This window comes from Amborella trichopoda, chromosome 6 (assembly GCF_054954075.1).
Source record: "Amborella trichopoda isolate Santa Cruz 75 chromosome 6, AtrichopodaSantaCruz75HAP2 v2.0, whole genome shotgun sequence".
NCBI lineage: Eukaryota > Viridiplantae > Streptophyta > Magnoliopsida > Amborellales > Amborellaceae > Amborella > Amborella trichopoda.
Window position 1 is genome coordinate 13,914,506 of NC_142341.1, and position 22,990 is coordinate 13,937,495.

The 22,990-nt window shown below is 34.6% G+C and overlaps 1 protein-coding gene across 11 annotated transcripts; it reads right to left on the bottom strand.

Annotated features, from left to right (window-relative positions):
* Positions 1 to 4,218: 4,218 nt before the first annotated feature.
* LOC18438193 (GTPase Der (DUF707)) lies at positions 4,219 to 22,277 on the bottom strand. 11 transcript variants are annotated; one of them, XR_016057775.1, is made up of 17 exons: positions 22,150 to 22,268; positions 21,790 to 21,956; positions 21,521 to 21,661; positions 20,701 to 20,823; positions 14,980 to 15,039; positions 14,757 to 14,864; positions 12,631 to 12,708; positions 12,391 to 12,509; positions 11,930 to 12,031; positions 9,698 to 9,814; positions 7,197 to 7,255; positions 7,007 to 7,073; positions 6,253 to 6,306; positions 6,068 to 6,157; positions 5,665 to 5,724; positions 4,518 to 4,553; positions 4,219 to 4,428 (listed from the first exon to the last, which is right to left on the bottom strand). XR_016057775.1 is itself a non-coding variant. In XM_020669887.2 (17 exons), exons 3-17 carry the CDS (start codon positions 21,545 to 21,547, stop codon positions 4,309 to 4,311), a joined length of 1,227 nt encoding a protein of 408 aa, XP_020525546.2. In that variant the 5' UTR covers positions 21,548 to 21,661; positions 21,790 to 21,956; positions 22,150 to 22,277; the 3' UTR covers positions 4,219 to 4,308. The 11 variants fall into 11 exon arrangements, 5 of the variants coding, with proteins under 5 accessions (XP_020525546.2, XP_088725888.1, XP_020525547.2 ...); XM_020669887.2 differs by having other exon boundaries at positions 7,190 to 7,255; positions 22,150 to 22,277; XM_088869762.1 differs by having other exon boundaries at positions 7,190 to 7,255; positions 14,763 to 14,864.
* Between the last annotated feature and the right edge of the window lie 713 nt (positions 22,278 to 22,990).

Consider the following 22,990-nt stretch of genomic DNA (forward strand, 5'->3'; position numbering starts at 1 on the left):
GAGGACCTTAAATTTTCCCTAAATCCATCCCAAGCCTGGGTAAAGGAGATGGGTTGTGTCAAGTAGGCAGCCAATATAAAACTTTGTCAAAATTGTTTATGAATCCTGAACTTACATTATCTACTTATGCTAGTACATTCCTCGTAAGCGACGAGCTGTACCGGAACCTAGGTATAGTGAGAAATGAGCAATGGTTAGCTAGGGTGTTCCCCAGAAGAGATACGCTACAACACGGCCTAGTTGCCATGAAAAATAGGCAAGGTTAATGCGGATAAAAAAGCTAAGCTAAGATAATAGGATTCATCTAGCTATATTAAATGTAAGAACGCTTACAGGTAAGAGTATGGAGTTAGTAGATACAATGAGATGAAGGAGAGTAAACATAGTTCGTCTACATGAAACTAAGTAGAAAAAGGAAAAAGCTAAAGAAATATATGAGTATAAACTTTAGTACATAGGAGAGGATAATAATAGAAATGGTGTAGGCATAATAATAGATAAAGATTTAAAAGATAAAGTAGTTAATATCAATAGAGTAGGTGATGGGCTCCTATTGATTAAATTTATATTCGAGGAAGAGATAATTAACTTAATTAGTGCGTATGCACCACAAGTAGGACTAGAGGATAGAATTAAGAGACAATTTTAGCGGGACATGAATGGACTTTGTCCAAGACATACCAAATAGAAAGATGACCTTTTAGGAAGAGACTTAAATGGTCATGTAGAGAAGGATCGCAGAGGATAGGAAGGTGTACATTGGGGAAATGGGTTTGGTGAAAGAAATAAGACAAGTAAGACTATTTTAGATTTCGTTAAGGCCTTTGACTTAGCAATAGCAAATACTTCCTTTAAAAAACAAGATGAGCATTTAATCATCTATAAAAGTATATCATATAAAAGCCAGATAGACTTCTTCCTAGTTAAGGAGCTACATCAACCATCATGTAAAGATCATAAGATTATGGACATCTACATAAAGAGATGGAAGAGAAGGGGTGAAATTAATAGGTGTCCGAGAACTAGGTGATGGAATTTAAAAAATAAGAAAATGGACTTATTTAGATATAAATTAGTTACAGAAGGAAAAGAGAACTCTTAACTTGAGGTCAATGTTATGTGCAATGTGATGCCAGACTGTATTAAGAAAGTAGCAAAATAAGTTTTAGGAAAATTGGTGGGAAAAGAAATTCCGATAAGAAAACTTGGCGGAGTGATGAGGTTCAGAAGGTCATTAATGAAAAATAAACATGTCATAAAACTTAGCAATGTAATAGAAATGATTAAAACTTAAAACAATATATAAATGCTAAGAAAAACACTAAAAAATAATAAGATTAAACTTAAGGCATTTGATAATCTTACAGTCAACTGGTAGCAAGAAAATATGAAAAAAAATATCCTCAAATTAACAAAAATATGAGAGAAAAAATATAGAGATCTAGATCATATTAAATGCATTAAGAGTGAAGATCAATGAGTCTTGGTTAAGGATGAAGAGGCCAACGAATGGTGGAGAGATTATTTTCAAAAATTATTAAATGACAACAGAATGGGTACATAGCAGTAGAAGGAATATTTGGCATAAATTTGGGCGGAGGTCATACACACATTCGTAGGATTAGGATATCGAAAGTGAAATAAGCTTTGAAGAGAATGATGATAGGAAAGGCTTTAGAACTATATGGTATCCCGATAGAGGTTTAGAAGTGCATGGGGGAGATCAAGTTGTTTGGAAGTGCATTAACTGGTTTGGAAGTGCATTAACTGGTTGATCAAGTTGTTTAACAAGGTGTTGAAAACAAAAAAAATGACAGACAAATTGAGGAAAGTATTTGATACCTATTTATAAGAACAAATCAGAAATACATAATTGTGGAACTATCAAGGGTTCATACTTACGACCTACACTATGAAGCTATGGGAAAGAGTGATTAAGCAACGACTAAGGCATGAGACGAATGTATCATATAATCAATTTGGTTTTATACCAATGAGATCAATAACTGAGATTATTTTCATACTTAGGCAATAAAGTGAAGGGAAAAGACCCCCACATGATATTTATTGATCTAGAGAAAACTTATGATAGAGTATCTCAATATTTAATTTGGTAGATGTCGGAAAAGTAATAGTCTTTAGGCGCTACATTGACTAGATATATATAAGAGAAGGCTAACTAGTGTGCCAACAACTAGTAGAAAGACATGTGAGTTTTCAATAATGCTAGGTCTACATTAGTGGTCATCATTGAGTCCATAACACTTTGTCTAAGCCATGAATGACTTAACTAGCACCTACAAGATGAGGTACTATGGTGTACGTTGTTCTCGGATTGACATAGTTTTGAACGATGAGACCTAAATTAGCATCAACACAAAGTTAGAATTTTGGAGGGATGCTCTAGAATTTAAAAGTTTTAAAATTAGCTACACTAAAATAGAGTATATGGAATGCAAGTTCAATAATAATAGGAGTAGAGACGAAGAAGTAGTTAAAATTGACGGCCAAGAAATACCAAAAAGAGTATACTCTCAATATCTTGGGTCAATAATACATGAAAATAGAAAGATTGAGGAAAATGTCACATATAGAATTTATATTAGGTGGGCATAGTTGAGATATGCAACTTGAGTTTTATGTGATCACTGCATACCAATAAGTTGAAGGGAAAGTTTTATAGGACAACCGTAAGACTAGATTTGTTTTATAGGACAGAATATTGGGCATCAAGAAGCAACATACCCATAGGATGAGTGTAGCTAAGATAAAGATGTTGAGATGGATGAATGGCAAGACAATAAGGGATAGAATTCAAAATAAACACATTCGAAAAAACATAGATGTGCCACCAATAGGAGATAAAAAGAGAGAAAATAGATTTAGGTGGGCTGACCATAAGTAGTGCAAACTGAATACCGTGTCAATTTGTTGTTATTCCCTAGTTTATTAATTATAATCCAAACCGCCCCACCCCCGTCCCTTCACCGTGGTTTTTTCAAAGAAATTTCCAAAGTACGATCTACAAATAATATTTCTTTTATCAATATCAAAATCAATTTGGAAATAATGACCTGGAAATCATCAATTTCCGACCGGAAGGTGGAGAGCAAAGATTGCATTGCTATCTCTTACAATCTCCACCGTCCATTCTTTCCAACCGAATGGTGGAGAATAAAGATTGTCTTGCAGTCTCATATCCATTCTTCTCCTGCAAACTTCTCCACACACTTATATTTTACATTTGAAAATTAGAAATAAAGTGACTAAAAGAATTAAAAATTCATAATCTTAATAAGAAAGAATACTTAATAGTGTTTTTCTTCAACTAAATTAATATTGTAAAAAAGAAAATATAGAATGAGACAATTTATCTTTGATACAAAGTAGTTACAATATTCTTGATCATTGAATGTGAAATTGGGTGGTTACAATTATTCCATTGACCAAGCTCAAACTTCAAAAAAAAATTTCTGATACATCCAAGCTATCAAATTTCACATCAAACGGTTCATCAAATGGTTGAAAGAAAATACGTAAATGGTCCCATTGTATACATCCCATAGCGTAATAGCACATAAAAGTCACTTCATCAAAAAGGGAAAGAGAGACTACGACGGAGCAAGGAATCATTACAACGGATTAAGGAATGAATTACATTAAACTCCCAGTTTGAAAGGACCAATCAATAGGTATCTACCCTAATCCATCCATGCTTTTAAAAGTTCTACTCCATTTGAATGTACGTACCCCTATCCTTACCCATTGCATTGCTTATTGCAACTATGCCTAATTGTAGCTTCTATCTAGATACCTAGAAATCTCTCTTTTCCTTCCTCTATCTTGAGGAATGCAAACCACAGCCCTCATCTCTCGCCTACTTCTATCCCAATAGATGGAACCTCATCTCTCTTTTGCCTGCCTCTATCCCGAAATCAAAGCCCTCATTTTCTGTTGAGTGGCAAGTGTAAGTCGTGAATGGCCCCTCGGAAGGTCGATGCAAATTCATGAAAATCCAAAGAAATTTGTTTGTGTACATAATTTATCTTTAGTCCCGAAATAACTACTGTAATAAAATTTATTATGTTAATAGAGATTATATTTGACAAATGATATCTTTTGGCTAGTGGTGTGATGGTGAAAGAGGCCAAAAAAAAGAAAAATATAAAAATAAAAAGGAAAAAAACGCCAAAGGATAAGGAAAATTCACTAAATACATGAGCCGAAGAAGACCAAAAATTATTATATATATAATAACTGACTATTACACAAAAGAATGGGAAATCAATTTACAGGCATTCTACATCGCTACAGTCTCTTATTTTTCTGTTCTTGTGGATATGGGTCTATCCAACATTTATCCCCACTCACTGCCTCTTTCCATCTCCGTAAAAACTCAAATTGCTCAGTGTATGATTGCCATCGAACCTGCGTTTTTACATTTGTACTTAATTTCATATAAAAACAGAAATATTGATTTCATTTACCCAATGAAAGAAGTTAATTTCGAGACCCACCTGAGATCTATCGCTGAACATAGAAGATGGGGAAGCCTGAGAATTCAGTGAAAGGAATACATTTGTCAATAGACCGATGATCAAAGATAAGCAACATTTATATTAACAATTTAAAAGCAGGAAACCAAATCAGCAAAGGCACTTGCTCAATTGGACCAACAGTTTGTCGATTGAACCTTGGGTCCGAATCATTCAAAAATAAATAGATAGGGGGCCAGTTTCCCACTCATGACTCTAGTAGGAATTGATGTTTTGGGTCACTAACCACAACCTTTCAACATCAACTGACTGGTGCTATTTGATGTGATCGGGGTCATTACAAGGTGGCAAAATCCACCCAAAGATAGAGGAGTTCTAGTAAATGCTTACAATATCGTAATCACCCCTAAACTGAAATTTTCAGATATTAGCCCATGTATCACAAAGTTATCTTTTGGGTAGAAGAACATTGTGATTTGCGTGATTTGCCAAAACCAGCAGCAAAAATAAAGCATAAGCAAGGTCCAACATTCATAATTACACCAATCACAGCACATTAATGCTCCAATGTCGACATTTCTTTCAGAAGGAATTTCTTTAATTGGGAAAGTATTTTATTTTTTACGTACCATGATGTTAAGTTTGATACATGTGCCACAGCATACAAACACTTAAAGTTTCCTTTTTACCCTTGGCTAAAACAAGGTGCAACGTTTAACCAACAAGAAGGGTCATGCACAATTGTCCATCCACTTAGAGATTCAAGCATTGATTTACAGCAAACTTTCATCTTAGCCCCAACAAGTGACCACAACCACCACTCTGCCGGAACCCAGAAAAGTTCCAAAAAGCGCCCTCATCGGTCTCCTAGAGAAAAGATTCAACTTGGAGCTCCAAAACTCCTCCAAATCCCCAAATTCCTGTCCATTCAAATGAACCATCCAGTTATGATTTTGGGGAGATGATGGATAAGGACTTTGGGAGCTCCAAATAGAACTTTTGTTTGGGGGAGAATGTTGGAGTGACTGATTCGGACCTTCTCTGGGTTCCCCATAAAGTGATATTGCAGGTGAGGAGAGCATCAATAGTTGTGCTCCCGGGGATCATACCAACAATTTCTCCTCACACACACACACACTCTTAGCAGATTTAAAATAGGCAATCATACCGAAGATTTAGACTTCACTCGGCCTCTTGAACGCGACGGAGCCCGATTATGAACTTCTGTCTATAGAAATAAATGGAAATCAATGCAAAATTATATAGGTAAAAGCCACTTAATATCAGGAAACTTAACACGCTCCAATGGGATATGCTATGATAGCCCAAGGCTATATCCACTATCAGGTCCTGCCAATGGATGGTTGGAGATTAACTAGGGTGGGGCCGCATGGATATCCATCCAGCTAAAGTTAATTTCCAACCATCCGTTTATGTGCACAGACAGTAGATGCAGCTTGGAGTACAAGATGCACTACCCTTGGACCTGGTGGCTCTCTCTCTTTTTACCCCCATTTTTTTCTGATGTACCATCTCTGTATTTTATGAGATGGATTGGGACAGACCACTACCTTATTCTCACCAGACCCACCGAGCGTGGGAAGTCCTTTATGGACAATGTACTCTATATCAACAACTCCAACATTTTTGCTTCTATCACCCTGGCAGCCAAAGAGGTCACCCATAAATTTATTCGCAATTTAAAATGAGTATTTACTGACAGGCCTTATGGAGACTTGGGGATTGTAAGACTTGCCTGTGCACAATACCCAAGCTTCTTGTCCAGTCCCCATGCATGAATCAAGTCATTCTGCCAATATAAGAAGGAACATAAGCAGGTGAAAGTGAGAAGGAGCATCTTATCAAAGAGAATATCATCTTTGATCCATCTTTATGAACCCTCCCTCCCTTTCTCCCATGTTTGTTTCTGTAACATATTTCATAAATAGTAACAAGCATGTCACTGATTTCTTTTCTAGGGAAATCAATATATGAAATGCACACACAATACAAGCGAAGAGATGTGGAAAACTTAAGAGACAAAGAAAGACAAGAAAATGGATCTAGTAATTAACAAAATTGAATTGCATAAAGAGGCAGTGCATATGGAGCATGAAGGTAGTCCATAATCCTAGTTCCAAAACTAGAAAAGGTAAGATGAAATAAATAAGAAAGAAGCACAAATAGAGATACAGAAATCTACAAGCAATTTACATGTGAAAAGGAAAAACATAAAAGAAACCTTACTGCTTAAAACAAGAGAATAGAGTAGACTCTTGGTGCTCAAAACTTCGAAACAGATAAAATAAATTCCAGTATCACACCTATCAAATCTAAAGCAGTATCAATAAGAAACTATTGCATGAGGAAAAACCCAATTTGTGTTAATAAATTATGTGAAGGAAGAAGGAAAAAGTCCAATTGTTTCCTGGGTCATAAGCCTTCACCTACAATAGAGTTTAGGGCTCAGCATGGTACATGCTTGTTGGGTCATTAGCATGATTGCTTACCTGGACCATATACCATGAACAACGCCAAGCTGCTCTCGAAAACACAGGGGCCATCATTTCCACCCATCTGTATTAGAGGGCATCTAATCAGCATTTAAAAACACACACATAAATGAATCAAATTAAACCAAAACAAAAAAGAGCAAGGACACAGGCAACCGGATTAGAACAAGATTGAAGTACCCTGTACATGGTGGTGCGGTGCTATTCTCGAAGCACCTCCCGCCACCCTGGGGTTTGTATGTTCTTCTGCATTTACAAAGTCAACAAAATTTAAGTATTCAATAAATTTGAGCAAAGTTTTTCCATAAGGCCACAATGTCGTTGCAGCCAGAAGATGTCAAACACAAATAATGTTGGAAACTAATTTAAACAAACAAGGAAAAAATAAAAGAAAACTTTGATAGGCATAGTCAAGGGAGAATGTTCCATCACCCAGAGCGCATATATTACTGCAAGGAAACATACACTGTCCACTCCCATTGATGGATGGTTAGAGACTAAGGAGCCGTTTTTGGATACCGGGAAATACATTTTCAGGAATGTTTTTCTCTGGAGATGGCACATTTCTGGGGTTTGGAGCAAAATTTTGGGACAAAGTATTTCTGCCATAAATTATGTTCCTCGTTTCAAGCCAAAAATAAGGAAATCTGTATCCTTACCTTTACTCTCAGAAATTGATTTCCAACCAAATTTCCCCATTACAAAGACGCCCATTTTATATAATACAATTAATTCCACCAAAACACCCCACGAATTACATAGAGAAACTATCTCAAATTTTAAGTTTTAGTGAGAGAAAGTATCATAAAATTTTAGAGACAGAAACTAGATCTAATTTTAGAGAGAGAAACTGCCTAAACAATTTGAGAGAGATACTATCTCAAAATTTGTACATAGAGAAACTGTTTCAATTTTCAAGTTTTAGAGAGAAAATATCTCAGAATTTTAGAGATAAAAACTATCTTAAAATTTTATGTTTTAGAGGGGGAAGATATATCAAAAAATTTAGAGAGAAAAATTGTCTTAAATTTTAAGTTTTAGAGAGAGAAACTATCTCAATTTTAAGTTTCATAGAGAGAAAGTACTTGAAATATTTTAGAGAGAGAAACTATCTAAAAATTTAGAAAGAGAAACTATCTCGAAAATTTTAGAGAGAACCTATCTCAAATTTTCAGTTTTAGAGAGAAACTATCTCAAAAAACTTAAAGAGGAACTATCTCAAATTTTAAGTTTTAAAGATAGAAAGTACCTGGACTCAAAATTTTTAGCAAGAGAAAATATCTCAAATTTTAAGTTTTAGAGAGACTATCTCAAATTTTAAATTTTAGAGAAAGGAAGTACCTGAAAAAATTTGGAGAGAGAAACTATCTCGATTTTTAAAGCGTAACTATCTCGATTTTTAAAGCGTAACTATCTCAAATTTTAAATCTTAGACAGAGAAAATATCTAAAAACTTTTTGATAGAAAAATTATCTCAAAATGTTTAGGCAGAGAAACTAACTCAAATTTTAAGTTTTAGAGAGAGAAGGAATCTTAAAATTTTAGAGAGAGAAACTATATCAAAGTTTAGATAGAGAAACTACCTAAAAAATTTTAGAATGAGAATCTATCTCAAAACTTTTAGAGAGAAAAACTATCTCATAGTTTTAAGTTTTAGAGAGGGAAGTATCTTAAAGTTTTAGAGTGAGAAACTATATCAAATTTTAGAGAGAGAAAGTACCTCAAAGTTTTAGAGAGAGAAATTATCTCAAAAATTTTAGAAAGAGAAACTATCTCAAATTTTAGAGAGAGAAACTAATTGAAAGTTTTTAGAGAGCAAAATTATCTCAAAATTTTTAGAGAAACTATCTCAACTTCAATAAAAAATGATACATTAAAAAAAGGGAAAAAGTTTATATAGAGCTGAGGCTCTAAAAAATCAAATTAGAGCCTACCTCAAAATTTTCACTAGAAGAGGTTCTTTTGATGCTCAAATTGATCATCTCGACATCAAGATGCATGGACATGAGAAAAAATGGATTTCAAGTTTTGAAAATAGTATATTTTGTAACGCATTTTTGGACTGTCAATTTTCACGATTTACAAGTTTTCATAGATCTACCTATCTACACTATTTTTGAAGCTTTAAACTTTATAAATAAATATGAAAATATATTTTAAGACTATCACAATGATTTTCAGTATTGAAACCACATTTCTCGACACTATTTGAAGGTAGGCTCTAATTCGATTGTTTAGAGCCTAGGCTCTATACAAACCGCACCTTAGAGCCTAGGCTCTATACAAACCGCACCCTAAAAAAATGACATTATAATGAATAATACAATCAAAACCAGTTAACAAAAAAAGTTTTCAAAAAAAAGGCAGGCAAATTTTATGCATCCATGTACCATCAGAACAGCAGAAATCTATTTTTTAGAAAATATTTTTCTCAAGAAATACATTTCAAGGGAAATAAAGTTTTCTAGGTAATCCTTTTCCACAGATCCAAACGGCCCTAAATGGAGTAGGGCCCAAAGGGGCATTCTCTAAGGTATAGTTAGTCTCCAACCATCTGTCAATGAAAATGAAAGTCGGATGCAGATTCGAGTACCATAATCGACGTGCGATAGAAAATGAAAGTCGGATGTAGCTTCGAGTACCATAATTGATATGCAATATACTTTCCCTAGTATTATAGTACAGCACCTGTGAACTATAGAATTTCTTATACGGGAAGTAATTCGATGATGGACCTCGGACTTGATGGGATCCAGTGCAGGCTGTGAAATCTCAAGCCCTTCCTTCTGTATGATAGACAAATAACTGCAAACAGTATTCTTCAATAACTCATGCAACATGAATTCCATATACTCTACTTTTATTATAAGTGTTCACATATTCCTATTAATCCCTAAACAAAAAAGGATTTGGTCTCTTCCTTTTCTTAACTACTAAAAAAATTTGAAGGCAATAAAAATCGAGTGACATTTGAACTACTAGCATATGTGTGTGTGTGTGTATATATATATATATATATATGGTTTATGTTAGGGTGCTCACTTAATAGAGTAATTTATCATTGTACTAAATAACTTTGGGACACTTCTATATTTGGTCACTAGGAGGGGTGTGACGTCAGCCACATGGGATGTGAGATCGCCCACATGGAGCATTAAATGCTAAAATGTACTCCATATGGGTGATGTCACAGCTTAAATGGATAACGTCACACCCTAAGTGGATGACATCACACCTCTCCTAATGATCAAAAATGCACCTTGTACAAAACAAGGGTATAGAAGTGTCAAAACTTTTTTGAGTACAATGATAAATTACTCCATGGTGTGAGCACCTAACATAACCCTATATATATAATCCAAAGAAATGATAAGATCCTTTCAAGAATACGTGGATAATGATAAACAGGAGCTAATGAAATTTGGGATAGATGGTCTTTATTCCAGTGCTACATAGACAATGGTACAGGTGTTAGTGCCTAGTTTGTGTCTAAAGCGTAGTGCCTTAAAACAATATGGCCTCAGCGTGTCCATTCAAGTTCTTAATGTAGAAACATAATATATATATATTAATTATATAAAACTTGAACTTTTTGTAAAATATTAAAATAAAACTATAAAACTTTCAAAAATGTCAAATATAGAAGGAAAATAACTGTAAATAAGAAAATTCAAAAAATAAGCATTTTAGTATTTTATTTTAGGGTGTGGTTTGTACAAGGTTGTGACCTTAAACAATCCAATTAAGGCACACCTCCAAATTTTATCGTAACATGTAATTTTGGTGTAAAAAATTATTAGGATTATCAGAAAATCTATTTTCATATCTGATTATAAAAATTTTAACTCCAAAAATGGTTAAAATCAAATAGATCTATAAACACATGAAAATATTGAAAATGGACGGTCTAGATAATGTTTTGCAAGATGCACTATTTTTAGGATTCAAAATATATTTTTTTCCCCATATTCATACATCTCAATGTCGAGATGAATAATTAGAGGGTTTTTCAGCATTAAAACAACATTTTTCGATGGATTTTTTAGGTGCATTCTACATTTTAAGGTTGCAACCTTATATAAACTTTTTCCTTTATTTTATATTTTTAAAAATAACACTTTTTGTAATGTCAATTGATCATGAAATTTCCAGAAGTCATCCAATAGTTGCCAATCGTCTGTAGCGATAGATTGCACACTTTGAAGTTAAGAGGTTGTGTATCCAATTCCTACAGCCTTCACTGAATTTTTATACCAAGAAAGCCATGTTTGACAAGCAGCCATTACATGTCAGGAGTGGATCACACGGCTGTCACAGTACTCATCCATCACATACAGACAAAGTGCCAGGCCAATGTCTGACAATGTCAACACTGGTCTAAGTGTGGCATATGCCCACATGTGACATAGACGCAAAACCAAAATACCCATGTGAGACTTCTGTATACCTGAAAATTTACATTGTTTTCTTAAAAAACACTAATAAGGCACTCCTAAGTTAATGTGATTTTTCAGAAAATTCAAGCATTATCAAGCAATATTTCAAAATGTACTTCATAAGTAATGGAGTAAGCAATGGATAGCTTAACGATGAATCAAATCCAAAAATATCAGGTATCTTGAGTTTGTGGAAAATACTTTCTTTTAAAGGAAGGAGAAAATTGTTATTAAAATAAGTTTTTATCCTGGAACAAGAAGACAAGAGGTTTAAGAAACTTTGAGGGGTTTTGTTATAAACCCGCATAATATACCTTCATTCTAGTGGGGAAATTTCACACTTCTTATGAGGGGGAAGTTTGACAAGGGAATCAATGAAAATCTACTCCAGTTTGTAAACAAAAAAAGGAGAATGGGTCCTTACAAAGAGAAAGTGTCTGAAATAAATTATAAGAAAAATTTTATATAACTAAAAACTACATACCGTCCCGGATTGAAATTTTCAACTCCGAGGTCCTCATCCCAAAGGAATATATATTTATATTCAGCAACTATGTCTGGATGTAAGAACCGTTTTGCAAACCACCTACAGAAGTCCAATAAAGTAAAATTAGAGTCATTATGAATTCAATAGCAGAGCAAATTAGTAAAAGAATGTCTATGTAAGTACAAAACCAATGAAAGTGTACTTTAGCAATAAGCTATGAAAAATGGAACACCAAGCCACATGCACCAGCCATTCCCACAAACTGATGGCTAGAGACTAACTATACCCAAGTGAATGTCCTTGTAAGCCCCACTTAATTACCAACCATCCATGAATGGCAATGGATGGTGGATGAAGCCTTAAAAGTACTATATGACATGTTCCATTGGATTTTTATATTTTTGATATCAAATACTCTGCTCAAAGATAATCATCTACTCAAATAACATTGGATGTACCACTTAGTTTGATTGACTGCAGAAACATGTATGGCACTATTGCACCACTCCAAATCTCTCCACTGATCCACATTAGCATCATAGTGAAAGAGCATCACAGTGAAATTGTAAGGAAGGAACTGCAATTCCAAATATTTCATAAGATTATTTCAGAATATCAATAGGCAGGTAGTATAGTTTTGTCATGAAAAAGAAGAATTGTACATTAACAAATAAAATTTAAAGAAAAATAATTAATACCTTTTTAACAAGTTTATTTACGAGTTCCATCTGCTTTATTCCAACAGCGATGGCCAGCAAATTCTTCATAGCATTCCTCTGACAGTAATCAATTCCTTGTCAGTGTGAGTAAGAAGACAACTGAAATATCATCTAGAAAATGAAATAACTGTCACTTGTCTATACATTAATATGAGATACAAATCCTCAACCATCAGAGCATAAATTTTGACTTTGAGAACTAAACTAATGAAAACTAGTCCAACCACCCTCTAGTTTTTTATGTAAACTTAAACTTAACAGGAGAAGATTATGCCCCAGGAAATAGGGCAATCTATTACTTAATATTTGAGATAGAAATGATATAGAGGAGCAATTTGATAAAATATCTTTCCATGCCAATTAAGCTTAAAAATTAGGAAACATATCTCATACTAGCAAATGGTACTCTATGGTATAAGCTACAGCTTAGAGGAAATCATTTGCAAAAGAAATTAATTTAATTGGATAATTGATCTTTTAACTTTTTTTAATTAAGTTTTAAGCTGGCCAAAATTTTTTTTTATAAGACAATTTCTAATTTGTTCAAGATTTATCCTTTAGAGCTGTGGGCCAGTTACTTTTCTCATTATGGTATCTTTGATTTATCATATTCAATTTTATTTCTTAAATTCCTGTTATTTGTCTAATATTGATAGTTATTCTATTGGGATAGACATCTAGTTGTTTTAGTGCGATTTCCACATTTTGGTAAAATTTCCTATTTTTATACTTCATACAGTTCAAATAAGGAAACTTTTGAGGAAAAATATATTCGTTCTGTAGGCAATTCCTAGTTCAGTACTTTGGTAGGAATTCTTTTTCTTTTTCTTTTTCTTTTTTTTCTTTATGGTTTTAGAGAGAGATTTCAAGAAAATTGAAGGGGTAAACGAATTACAGAGATAATTCGAAATAAGCACCACTACTTATTTCTCCCTTAGTATTATAGATTTAGGAATAAGATTACTCCCTTAGTATTATAGATTTAGGAATAAGATTACATCTTTCCATCTTTCCAGATCTCAAGCTCATTTTTAATTAAAAAGTAGTCTAGAAACAGAATTGATATGAAGAGGAATGAGGAACTTATTTGGCTAGGCAAATTTTCAGTCAGAGATTTGTATCTTAGAGAGATCTTTTTTGAAAGTGGTTAACTTTGTTGCAAAAAAAGCAAAATATTACAATAGATCAAGATGGAGAAAAGAAAAGGCACCCCACAAGCTGGGTGCTCGGACTACAGGGGGGAAGAGTATATAAAGAAAAATACGTTCACAAGTAAGACAATTTGAACATGGAAAAAAATGTCTTTGTCCAAGGAGGAGGGGAGAGCCCTTAGCTGAGAGATCAAAATATACACTCCTCGAGGCTGGATTGGCCCAATCTGCTAGTTGGGTTAATGAGCTCTGAGCGGTCGCGGGAGCCCTGTTGTGGGATTGGTAGGGTAGAGCTTCCCGGGTTGAGCCCTGTATCTTAGAGAGAGTTGGTTTCGATTTTTCATAGAGACAAATCGAAGAGAGGTGGACTTGGTTTTCTAAAATTTTCAACGAGAAAGATAGAGGTGGAGTTGCTTCACTATAACCATTCCTGAAAAAGAAAAATTAACAATCCTATCCTTGATAACGCAAATCTACGGGCTAAAAATACACTTCTTATTGAGCTAGCAAGCCCAAAAGGCCAAAGAATCTAACATCAACAAATATTTGATTAAAGCAAACACAAACTAGCTTATCTTGAAAGCAAACCAAATAGAAGGATTTCGCGATTTTACAGCAAACACTATGGAAAAACCATCAATTATGCAAAAATAAATGCAATAAATAAGACCAAATTGCACACAAAATGGAGAAATATTTTATGGATTCCTAAAATAGATAGAATATTCTAAACATTTGCGTCCAGAATTTTCTTACCAGTAATTTGGATCCTTCAAAGGGATGTGAAAGTTTTCCTTCACATCTTGGTAATTCAAAGTCATATGGTTAAGGAAGGTATGGAATGCATTACAATGCATGCTTGCTCTCCAAGCTTAACAAATGCATGCATGTCGAATTTCTGAAATCTCCACATATTCAATTTGATTTTGGGCAAGTTGAACATTTTTCACATACCTTTACCTTTTGTTTTGGATGACCCCACAATGGCCGCATTTCCAAGTCTGAAGTTTCCTTAACAATACTTCTAGGTAATGGTTCCGTTCCATGAGGTATACAGCGGCCCTAAAACAATAATAATAAAAATATATATGAATTAATGCATACCACTGTCCCCCAAACAAAAATGAAAAGTGCATTGGCCATTTAATATTCCTAACAATTGAAGCCTGTTTTGAACCTTGCATCGATCAGATTGTGAGGTCGGTGAAGAACTAACAGCCTCCCATTGCAATGTTGTCTGGAAAAAAAAGAAATGCTCTCATGAAATTATGAACTAAATCTCAACTTGACAAAGTGTATGCAATATAAAGCCTGTAAGTTTCTTTCAATTACCAGTATGAAGTGTGAACATATATATTAAACATCATTTAAAGAATAAAGGCAAAGAAGATCTCATGGAATTTGATGATTTTTGAACTAAGACTTCTAATTTTCATCAAATTCTATATTAAACAGCATTTAAAGAATAAAGGCAAAGAAGGTCTCATGGAATTTGATGATTTGAACTAAGACTTCTACTTTTCATCAAATTATAAGCACATTTTAGATTGTTTTTTCAATAAGATAAAAATATCGCAGAATCAAATTAGATTTCTTAGTCAATCATTTCTTGATGGACAGTAATCAGCATCTTGGAAAGATGCACTTTTAAGCTCAAGGAAATAATACAGTATCTAAATGGAACTCTCAGGGAAATAAACTAGAACAAACTAACATAGAACCCCCTCCTCTCTCCACCACTTGTCGCAATAATCGCATGGAGAACCACAATTTGTTAGGAAAAAGTACATGGCTTATGGAATCTTAGTCCATTAGCCAACCCCAATTAGTTGGGAAAAGGCTATGATGAGGATGATGATGCAATCTTAGTCCATTAGTTGCTTAATCTTTGAAAATAAAAGAAAACCGGTCGATAAGTAAGCCCACAAAACCAGCTGAACATCAAAAAATCCAAGTATTCCACCACATCACATACTTCTCTATGTATCCTCTTGTTGGTTGTGATTCCTACCAATAGGAGGCTTAAGAGCAAGCCAGGCCTGCTTCAAGCACGGATTGGTTTCTCACAGGGGATCCAGCAGTTTTACCACTTGGAACTAGTAAAAAGGTCTGATGCCTTTATATAAAGAACCAAATGGGACAACTCATAATTACTCACTAGCAATGCGAATTAAGGTAAAATGAAATGATATTTGCAAATTGACTGAAAGTCCTAAATCATCTTATTAAAATTAGAAGCAACTTACAATAAAATACCGAGAAACGAAAAGAAACTACAAAAGTTAAACACTAAAGCTGAACAGTTTGGACTAGGTAGCATTATTTGAGAAGATCAATTTCTGATATTAATCCATGAATTACTTAAGAGATGGATAATTAAATGATAAGCCTGAATTGCCCATCAATCGACCACACCCCCATCCCAAAGAACTCTTAAAAATCTTTGCTACCAAAAACATGAGATGGAAGGCAGGTTTTAAAGAATTTAAAGTGATTTTTAGCATAAGTTTGGGCAACTGCAGAAAAGAGCTTCTCAGCACAAGCTTCAACTGAAGTAGTGCCACCCCAAGACTGAATTTCTGATATTAATCCATGAATCACTTGGGATTTACTTAAGAGATGGATAATTAAATGACAAGCCTGAATTGCCCATCAATCGACCACAACCCCATCCCAAAGAACTCTTAAAAATATTTGCTACCAAAAACATGAGCTGGAAGGCAGGTTTTAAAGAATTTAAAGTGATTTTTAGCATAAGTTTGGGCAACTGCAGCAAAGAGCTTCTCAGCTCAAACTTCAACTGAAGCAGCGCCACCCCAAGACTTATCTTTCCCATTTGTGTTGCATGTTGACACACATCTATTCTGCAACAATTGTTGACACTTCATGGAACTCCTTGGACCTTAGGTCCATATCCGTTGGAAGTGCCAAACACTGTGACACTGCTTTGGAAGTGCCTACAACTAAGACACTTAGGTGGAATGTCCAAGACTTCATCAAATAAATGCAACAAGAACAACTGACACTTTCTTAAAATTGTACGGCATCTACAGAGATATTTAAAGATGTGCAACAATAACAAAAGGACAAAAGAAGAAAGATCCAGAAAGATGGAAGGGAATGCACAGATACTAAGAGGAACAGAGCCCCCAGTTGAAAGAGAGATTAATCCCACATATGTCCTAACCTACCTAATCGTCCAAAATTCCAAATCAAAAGCCTCCATAGGTAAATGATGAAAAGAGACCTCATTGGAGTTGCTAACGCGAATAATCCCACTCCGGCCTCACACATATAATCCCAACATAAGTAAGAAACTGCAAATCCAAATCCCACGGTGGTGAAGCTAGCTAGCTATTGACCTTATCTAAGGTCACCAACTAGCCTCGGGCTAGAGTTAATGGAGGAGCTTTGAAAACCTACACGAGGTATGCAAGGGATCACACAATAGCCATAATCTGAAGTAAGCCATTGAAGCATCTAATGACGAATGCAAACACCACAGTGAGCATCTAAAAGGTGTACAAGTGCTGTCACATCAAAGTTCCGTACAGCTAGGAGGTGCATCCAATACACTATCATTTTTCTAACAATGTTTTTTCAGATGCAAAGCTTAAATAGACATTAGACGATTCTAGAACCCCCATAGTACACCTAGAGTTGGGTAGTTAACTGAAAATTAGTAAGGATAAGGTTCAATCAATTAACTTCTATATATATTTATAATTCAAAGCCTTCTAAAAGTATAATTGTGCCCACAATTAAGTTTGGATGCAGATAAAAGATGTTAGGATGATGAATCAACTCTAACCAACCGAACATTTGGCACTATTTCAAGATAATCCATCACCGCCATTCCAATGCTCCTAAAATCCTCCAGTTGAAAGAGTAGGAGAGTGAAGGTTTCTATGCTCACCCATGTGAGGACTACTATCCTACCCAGCTTTCCCACCACCTTCTCTCTCTGGTTTTTCCTTCCCATTCATACGGAGGTCGATTGAATCGTCCAAACGACCTATCTCACCAACAAGGTTGAAAAAACTCGCCAGGCAGCGCCTAGGCGATGAGGGACCTAGGCCACCTAGGCAGCCGCTTAGTCAGGCGACCCGAGAGATGGGTGCCCAAATGTCAAAAAAAAAAAATAGGGATATGAGTTAAAATACCCAATTTCAAAAAAAAAACGAAAAAAAAGGAAAAAGGAAACCAACTAGTAAACCCATATGTTCATAAATCATAAATTGTATCAAATAGTCAAACTCTAAAGAAAATCATATATAGAAACCACCACGACTCATAAAATGATAAAAATATTAAAGTTTGAAGTCTTTGTACAAAAAGCATCCAATGTTTCAAACATATATGATGAACTCATAAAGCACACTTTGTTTCATCAATCATCATCGCCAGCTCTATCAAGGTCCCTTCCATCACCAAATGCATCTGAAGCTAATGATGGCGCCATGGCCAGGCCATCATCATCAGAGTCATCTCCTTCTTCCAAAGATGAAATAAATTACAAATACCACCATAGTTTCAAAAGCGGACTGCCCAACGCCTAGGCTGTTTTGGGGGCCTGGGCGATAGGCGCCCAAAAAAAGCGGATATCCCTGGGCGCCCACCTAGGCGCTCAGGAACTCGCCTAGGCGGCCGCCCAAGGCCTGCACCCCGCCCAGGGGCCGAAATGCCCCTTGTTGAGGGTATTCTTGGGTCTTTTTTTTAATACTAAAGGTGCAAAATTATGGGTTATTTGAAACCTAAAACCCATTAGAGCCTATTTTAGAGAAAGAAAAACCCCTTAAAAAAAATTTCTACTGGGCCGCCCAAGTTCTGGGCACTCGCCTAAGCGCTGGGTGGCCTGGACACCCCCGACAGCCTAGGTGCCGCTTAGCGCTTTTTGAAATACTGAATACCACAAACAAAAAATAGAAAGCCCAATATGTATAAATATCTTATGAGAAGCATATAATTACCCATAAACCCTAGTCCGAAACTTGAAGATCTCTAACCTCTAAAAATACTTCAAGATTTGAAAGGGTGAGCTTTAGTTGCCTGAAACCTCTTTTTAAAACACTTCAAGGCCCAAATAGATTGGCCCATGGCAAGATACTCTTAGTTAAGATGAATGCAAGATCACTATAAGATTTTAATAATTATAAGAGAGTTTATGGGTTGCATGGTCCATTTCGGCACCAAGAAGAGTTTTTGAAGATTAAAGAAAGGATCAGTATTAAATTGGGTGGGAGGGCAGGGATTAACTTGAACAGCTTGAGTTAATAGTTTAATATGATAATTTCCAATGGTGTTCCCCAAAAGATTGAATTTAGATATTTCGAATCCAAATGCAACTGCTTTCAAAATAAAATAGAATTTGAAATAATCAAGGTTCTGATATCAGATATGGATAAAAGTTCCAAACACACTTGGAGGTTTAGACACTGGTTCCCAATTCAACTGCAAGCAATTGAAACATATGTTGGCTACAAGTGTACTATAGATATGCGGTTTATGAGGTTATAAGTTAGGGATGTGGATATACAACGATCAGATGGACTGTATTGACCTATTGAGTTTCGACACCTTCATGAAACAAATGATGTCAAAGCTTATGATGCCTTCAATAAGAATATCATTCTATCCAGGCTCACCCATTAATAAGTCCACCTCAAATTGATACCGACCATACCAGTAACAACAACTCACGTAGGCAAAAGTACCAAACACATAATTATCCCAAACCTCGTAATGTGTAGCAAATCTTTCCAAACAAACCTATACTGCTTGACCACCCTTAACTCCTACGTGATTCCATTCCCCAACATAAGCATCTTAACGCAATTAGCTTTCCATTCTCCTATCCTATTGCCTTTTATCCACAACTTAGTCATTTGTTTTTTTCCCTCCCATCCCTAAAATCTGAAAGCCCCCCCCCCCTAAGCATGATCAAATTGCTACTCCATTTACAACCATGGAATTTCAAGAGCTACCATCTCATCTATCCATAACAACTTTAGGCTGCTGACTTTCAGCAAACCTAACAAGGATGATTATTTGCAACAAAGAAAAGTATAAATATGCATGCAGATGGGATAACTTCCATGTGAAGCTTCAGATTAATGAGTTCAGGTCTCGCACATTCTATAGATACTTCCAGTGAGGAGAGAGACAGCATGACTATCTATACCTAAAGAACTTTTGAGTAGTTCTATCTTAGTCACAAGTCAATTCATACAAGGCCAATAGGTGGAGATCAAGTATGAAAAGTAGTACTCCTCTGAAGCAATAAGCAACCACTTCATTTTCAGCCACAGTTTCTCAAGTTGTGCTCCATTTTGCGCTCATAGCTTGCAATTTGAAGCTCAAACAGTAAAATATGGATCAAACTCATCCTAATTCATTAACAAATTCATGAAACAGTTGCAATTCGTGGAGTACTGAAAATCACATCTACTCGGGTTGAACATCAATGAAACATTATGGCCCTTGATATAACCATCCAATTGTAGAAAAGTTCACGTAAAATGCAACATTTGTGCTCAAAAGATGTTTCAACCAGCACAAATAGATAGCACAGAGTCATAACATAAACAGTTACTAAACAAACATGTTGCGACATCATATGAAGAGAGCTATTGTCTATCATCCCACATATACAAAGCAATTCCAAGAATAACATTAAATCATATCACCTATAATCTGACTGGCACAACCCACTGAACAAAATATATGCAATACTTCTCGAGGGAAGTTTCATATACAGGGGAAACTATCACATGTAATTTTTATTGATAGAAAGGAATTAATCATTGGATTAATCATTATGCAACAACTTCGTTGACACATCAATACAAACTTAATCAAGAAAATATACAACAATTCTCACGAAAGCAAAGATACATACTTTAGTATAGTCAGAGGTAATTAAAGCACTTCCAAAGAAATAAACTAGAATAAGTAACAAGGCTGAAGGGACAAGTATCCACATCCATGATTTCTTGTTTTTCAGATCTCCAAAAAGAGGAACCTGTAACCACACAAAAATAAGGAAAAATCAATCATAATTGCAAAACATATTTTCTATCTCTACATAACCACACATATACATGAGTAAAATGTGCCCGTAACAGATGTTTGAATGAGCACGCATATTCAACACAATCAAGCAGACATATCTAAAACAAAAATTATAATTTAAAAGAATTGACATTACACAAGAAAACAGTGTCAACTTTCTCATGTTTTGAGGTGTTTATAAGCTAGAAGGATACTCAGTAAAAAAGTAAAGAAATACATGATTGTTTGCTTATATAGTTTTATTTTTTTATTTTTTTTTGGCAATATTCTCTGTAAAACAAATAAAAATGCTACCCCAACTCAAATAAACATAATCAAAAGAAGGCAACTATAATGAAGTACAAACTTAATATTGTGTTGATCCATCTCTCAAAAAAAAATTTATTTGCGTTAATCCTTATATTGGGTTTAAAAATACCAGTTTTACAAACGATTAAAGCTTCTCTTTTCCTCAAACCATGAAAAAAAAAAAAAAGCAACCCACCCAACATAATCTACAATACTGAAGATAAAATTCAAATAAAAATTCAGCAGATGGATTCTGAACTGAAAATTAAGGAAAACAACAATCTGCAAAATTAGTGAATCTCAATAAACTTTTTTTTTTTTTTGAAAGTTTCAATAAACTATATTGAAGAAGTACTCACCACTGCTAAACGACAGGAACTGCTCATGATAATCTTCTATCAAACTCTGAAACTTCAAAAAGACGTCTATTCTATCAAACTCTGAAACTTCAAAAAGATTCCTCTCTCTCAGAGTAAATATTCACCAGGTACCAATCCACCCTGCAAAGTAAGCAATTCGAAAAAGAGAAAAAGGAAAGCAAAAAACCAATTTTTTAATGAATGAAAAGAAGAGAACAATTATAAAGTAAAGAATCGAAAAAGATGCAATGTATAAATTATAAAAGAACCTGGAGAGGGAACAGGTATATTTGGTGACGGATTCTTGAGTGCGTGAGAGTTGGGTTTTGAGTCAAAGAAAAGAATCATATGTTATTCCCAGAGAGAGAAACCGTCCGAGTTTCCACTGCTAGTTAGAGAAGAAGGGAGCTTCAAACTCGTTTTCCGTTCTTTTTCGCTAAGAAAAAGGAGATAAGCGTGCATTTAGTATTGGACTTTTGTTTCCACTTTTCAATACAGCTGTTTACATGCATTTAGTCATTTAGAGATAGAAAGAGAGGACTTCGCACATGCATTTAGAGACTTTTAGAGAGAAAGATTGAGACTTATAGAGAGAGAAAGAGAGGCTTTTAGAGAGAGAAAGACATTACCACGAAACCTAAATCCGTGCGCGCAAAAACCGTCCCCTCAACTTAGATTATAATCAACAGTTGATTCTTGAGAGACTTTTAGAGAGAGAAAGAGATGACCACAAAACCTAAATCCGTCCGAGCAAAAAACCGTCTCATTAACTTAGATTAGAATCAACAGTCGATTCTGGACAATATAACCCAGCCATTTTTCCGATATTATCCAAACTAACCCTTAGTGGTTTAAACTTTCCCCACTTTTTAATAGGGAAAATTTCGTAAATATCCATTATACTTTTTGTTATAACGAAAATACCTTAAACTTTTCGTTATTACACAAATGTATCTTTTTTTCAATTTCATAACATTTTTTTAAAAAAAAAAAAGGATAAAACTGCCCATTTTTTATTTTTAAAATTTAAATTTTTTTTTTTAAAAAAAACCGAATTGGTTAGATATCAATATTATGCATAGCGGTTGAATTGGGTTTTTGGTTATCATGTCCCCCATACGCATTCTAATTTTTTAACAAAAATTAAATGTTTTTTCTTTTTATTAAAAAAAAAAAAAGCCTATTATAAAATGGGCATGGCTTTTCGGTCATCATATATGCTTCTACAATTAAAGGAATTTCTGAGTGTATATTTTTTATAACTTGTTGGAATGTTAAAGAAGTTCTAGGTACCTGTGTTTGACAACCTGCTGAAATATAAAGTCATATTTATTTAAATATTATATATTAAATATTTTTTAAATATTATTATTATATTAGACATAAAACAATGGGAAAAGTTTATATTAGGTTGCAACCTTAAAATGTAGAATCACATATGCACCTCAAAAAGCTATCGGAAATGTTGTT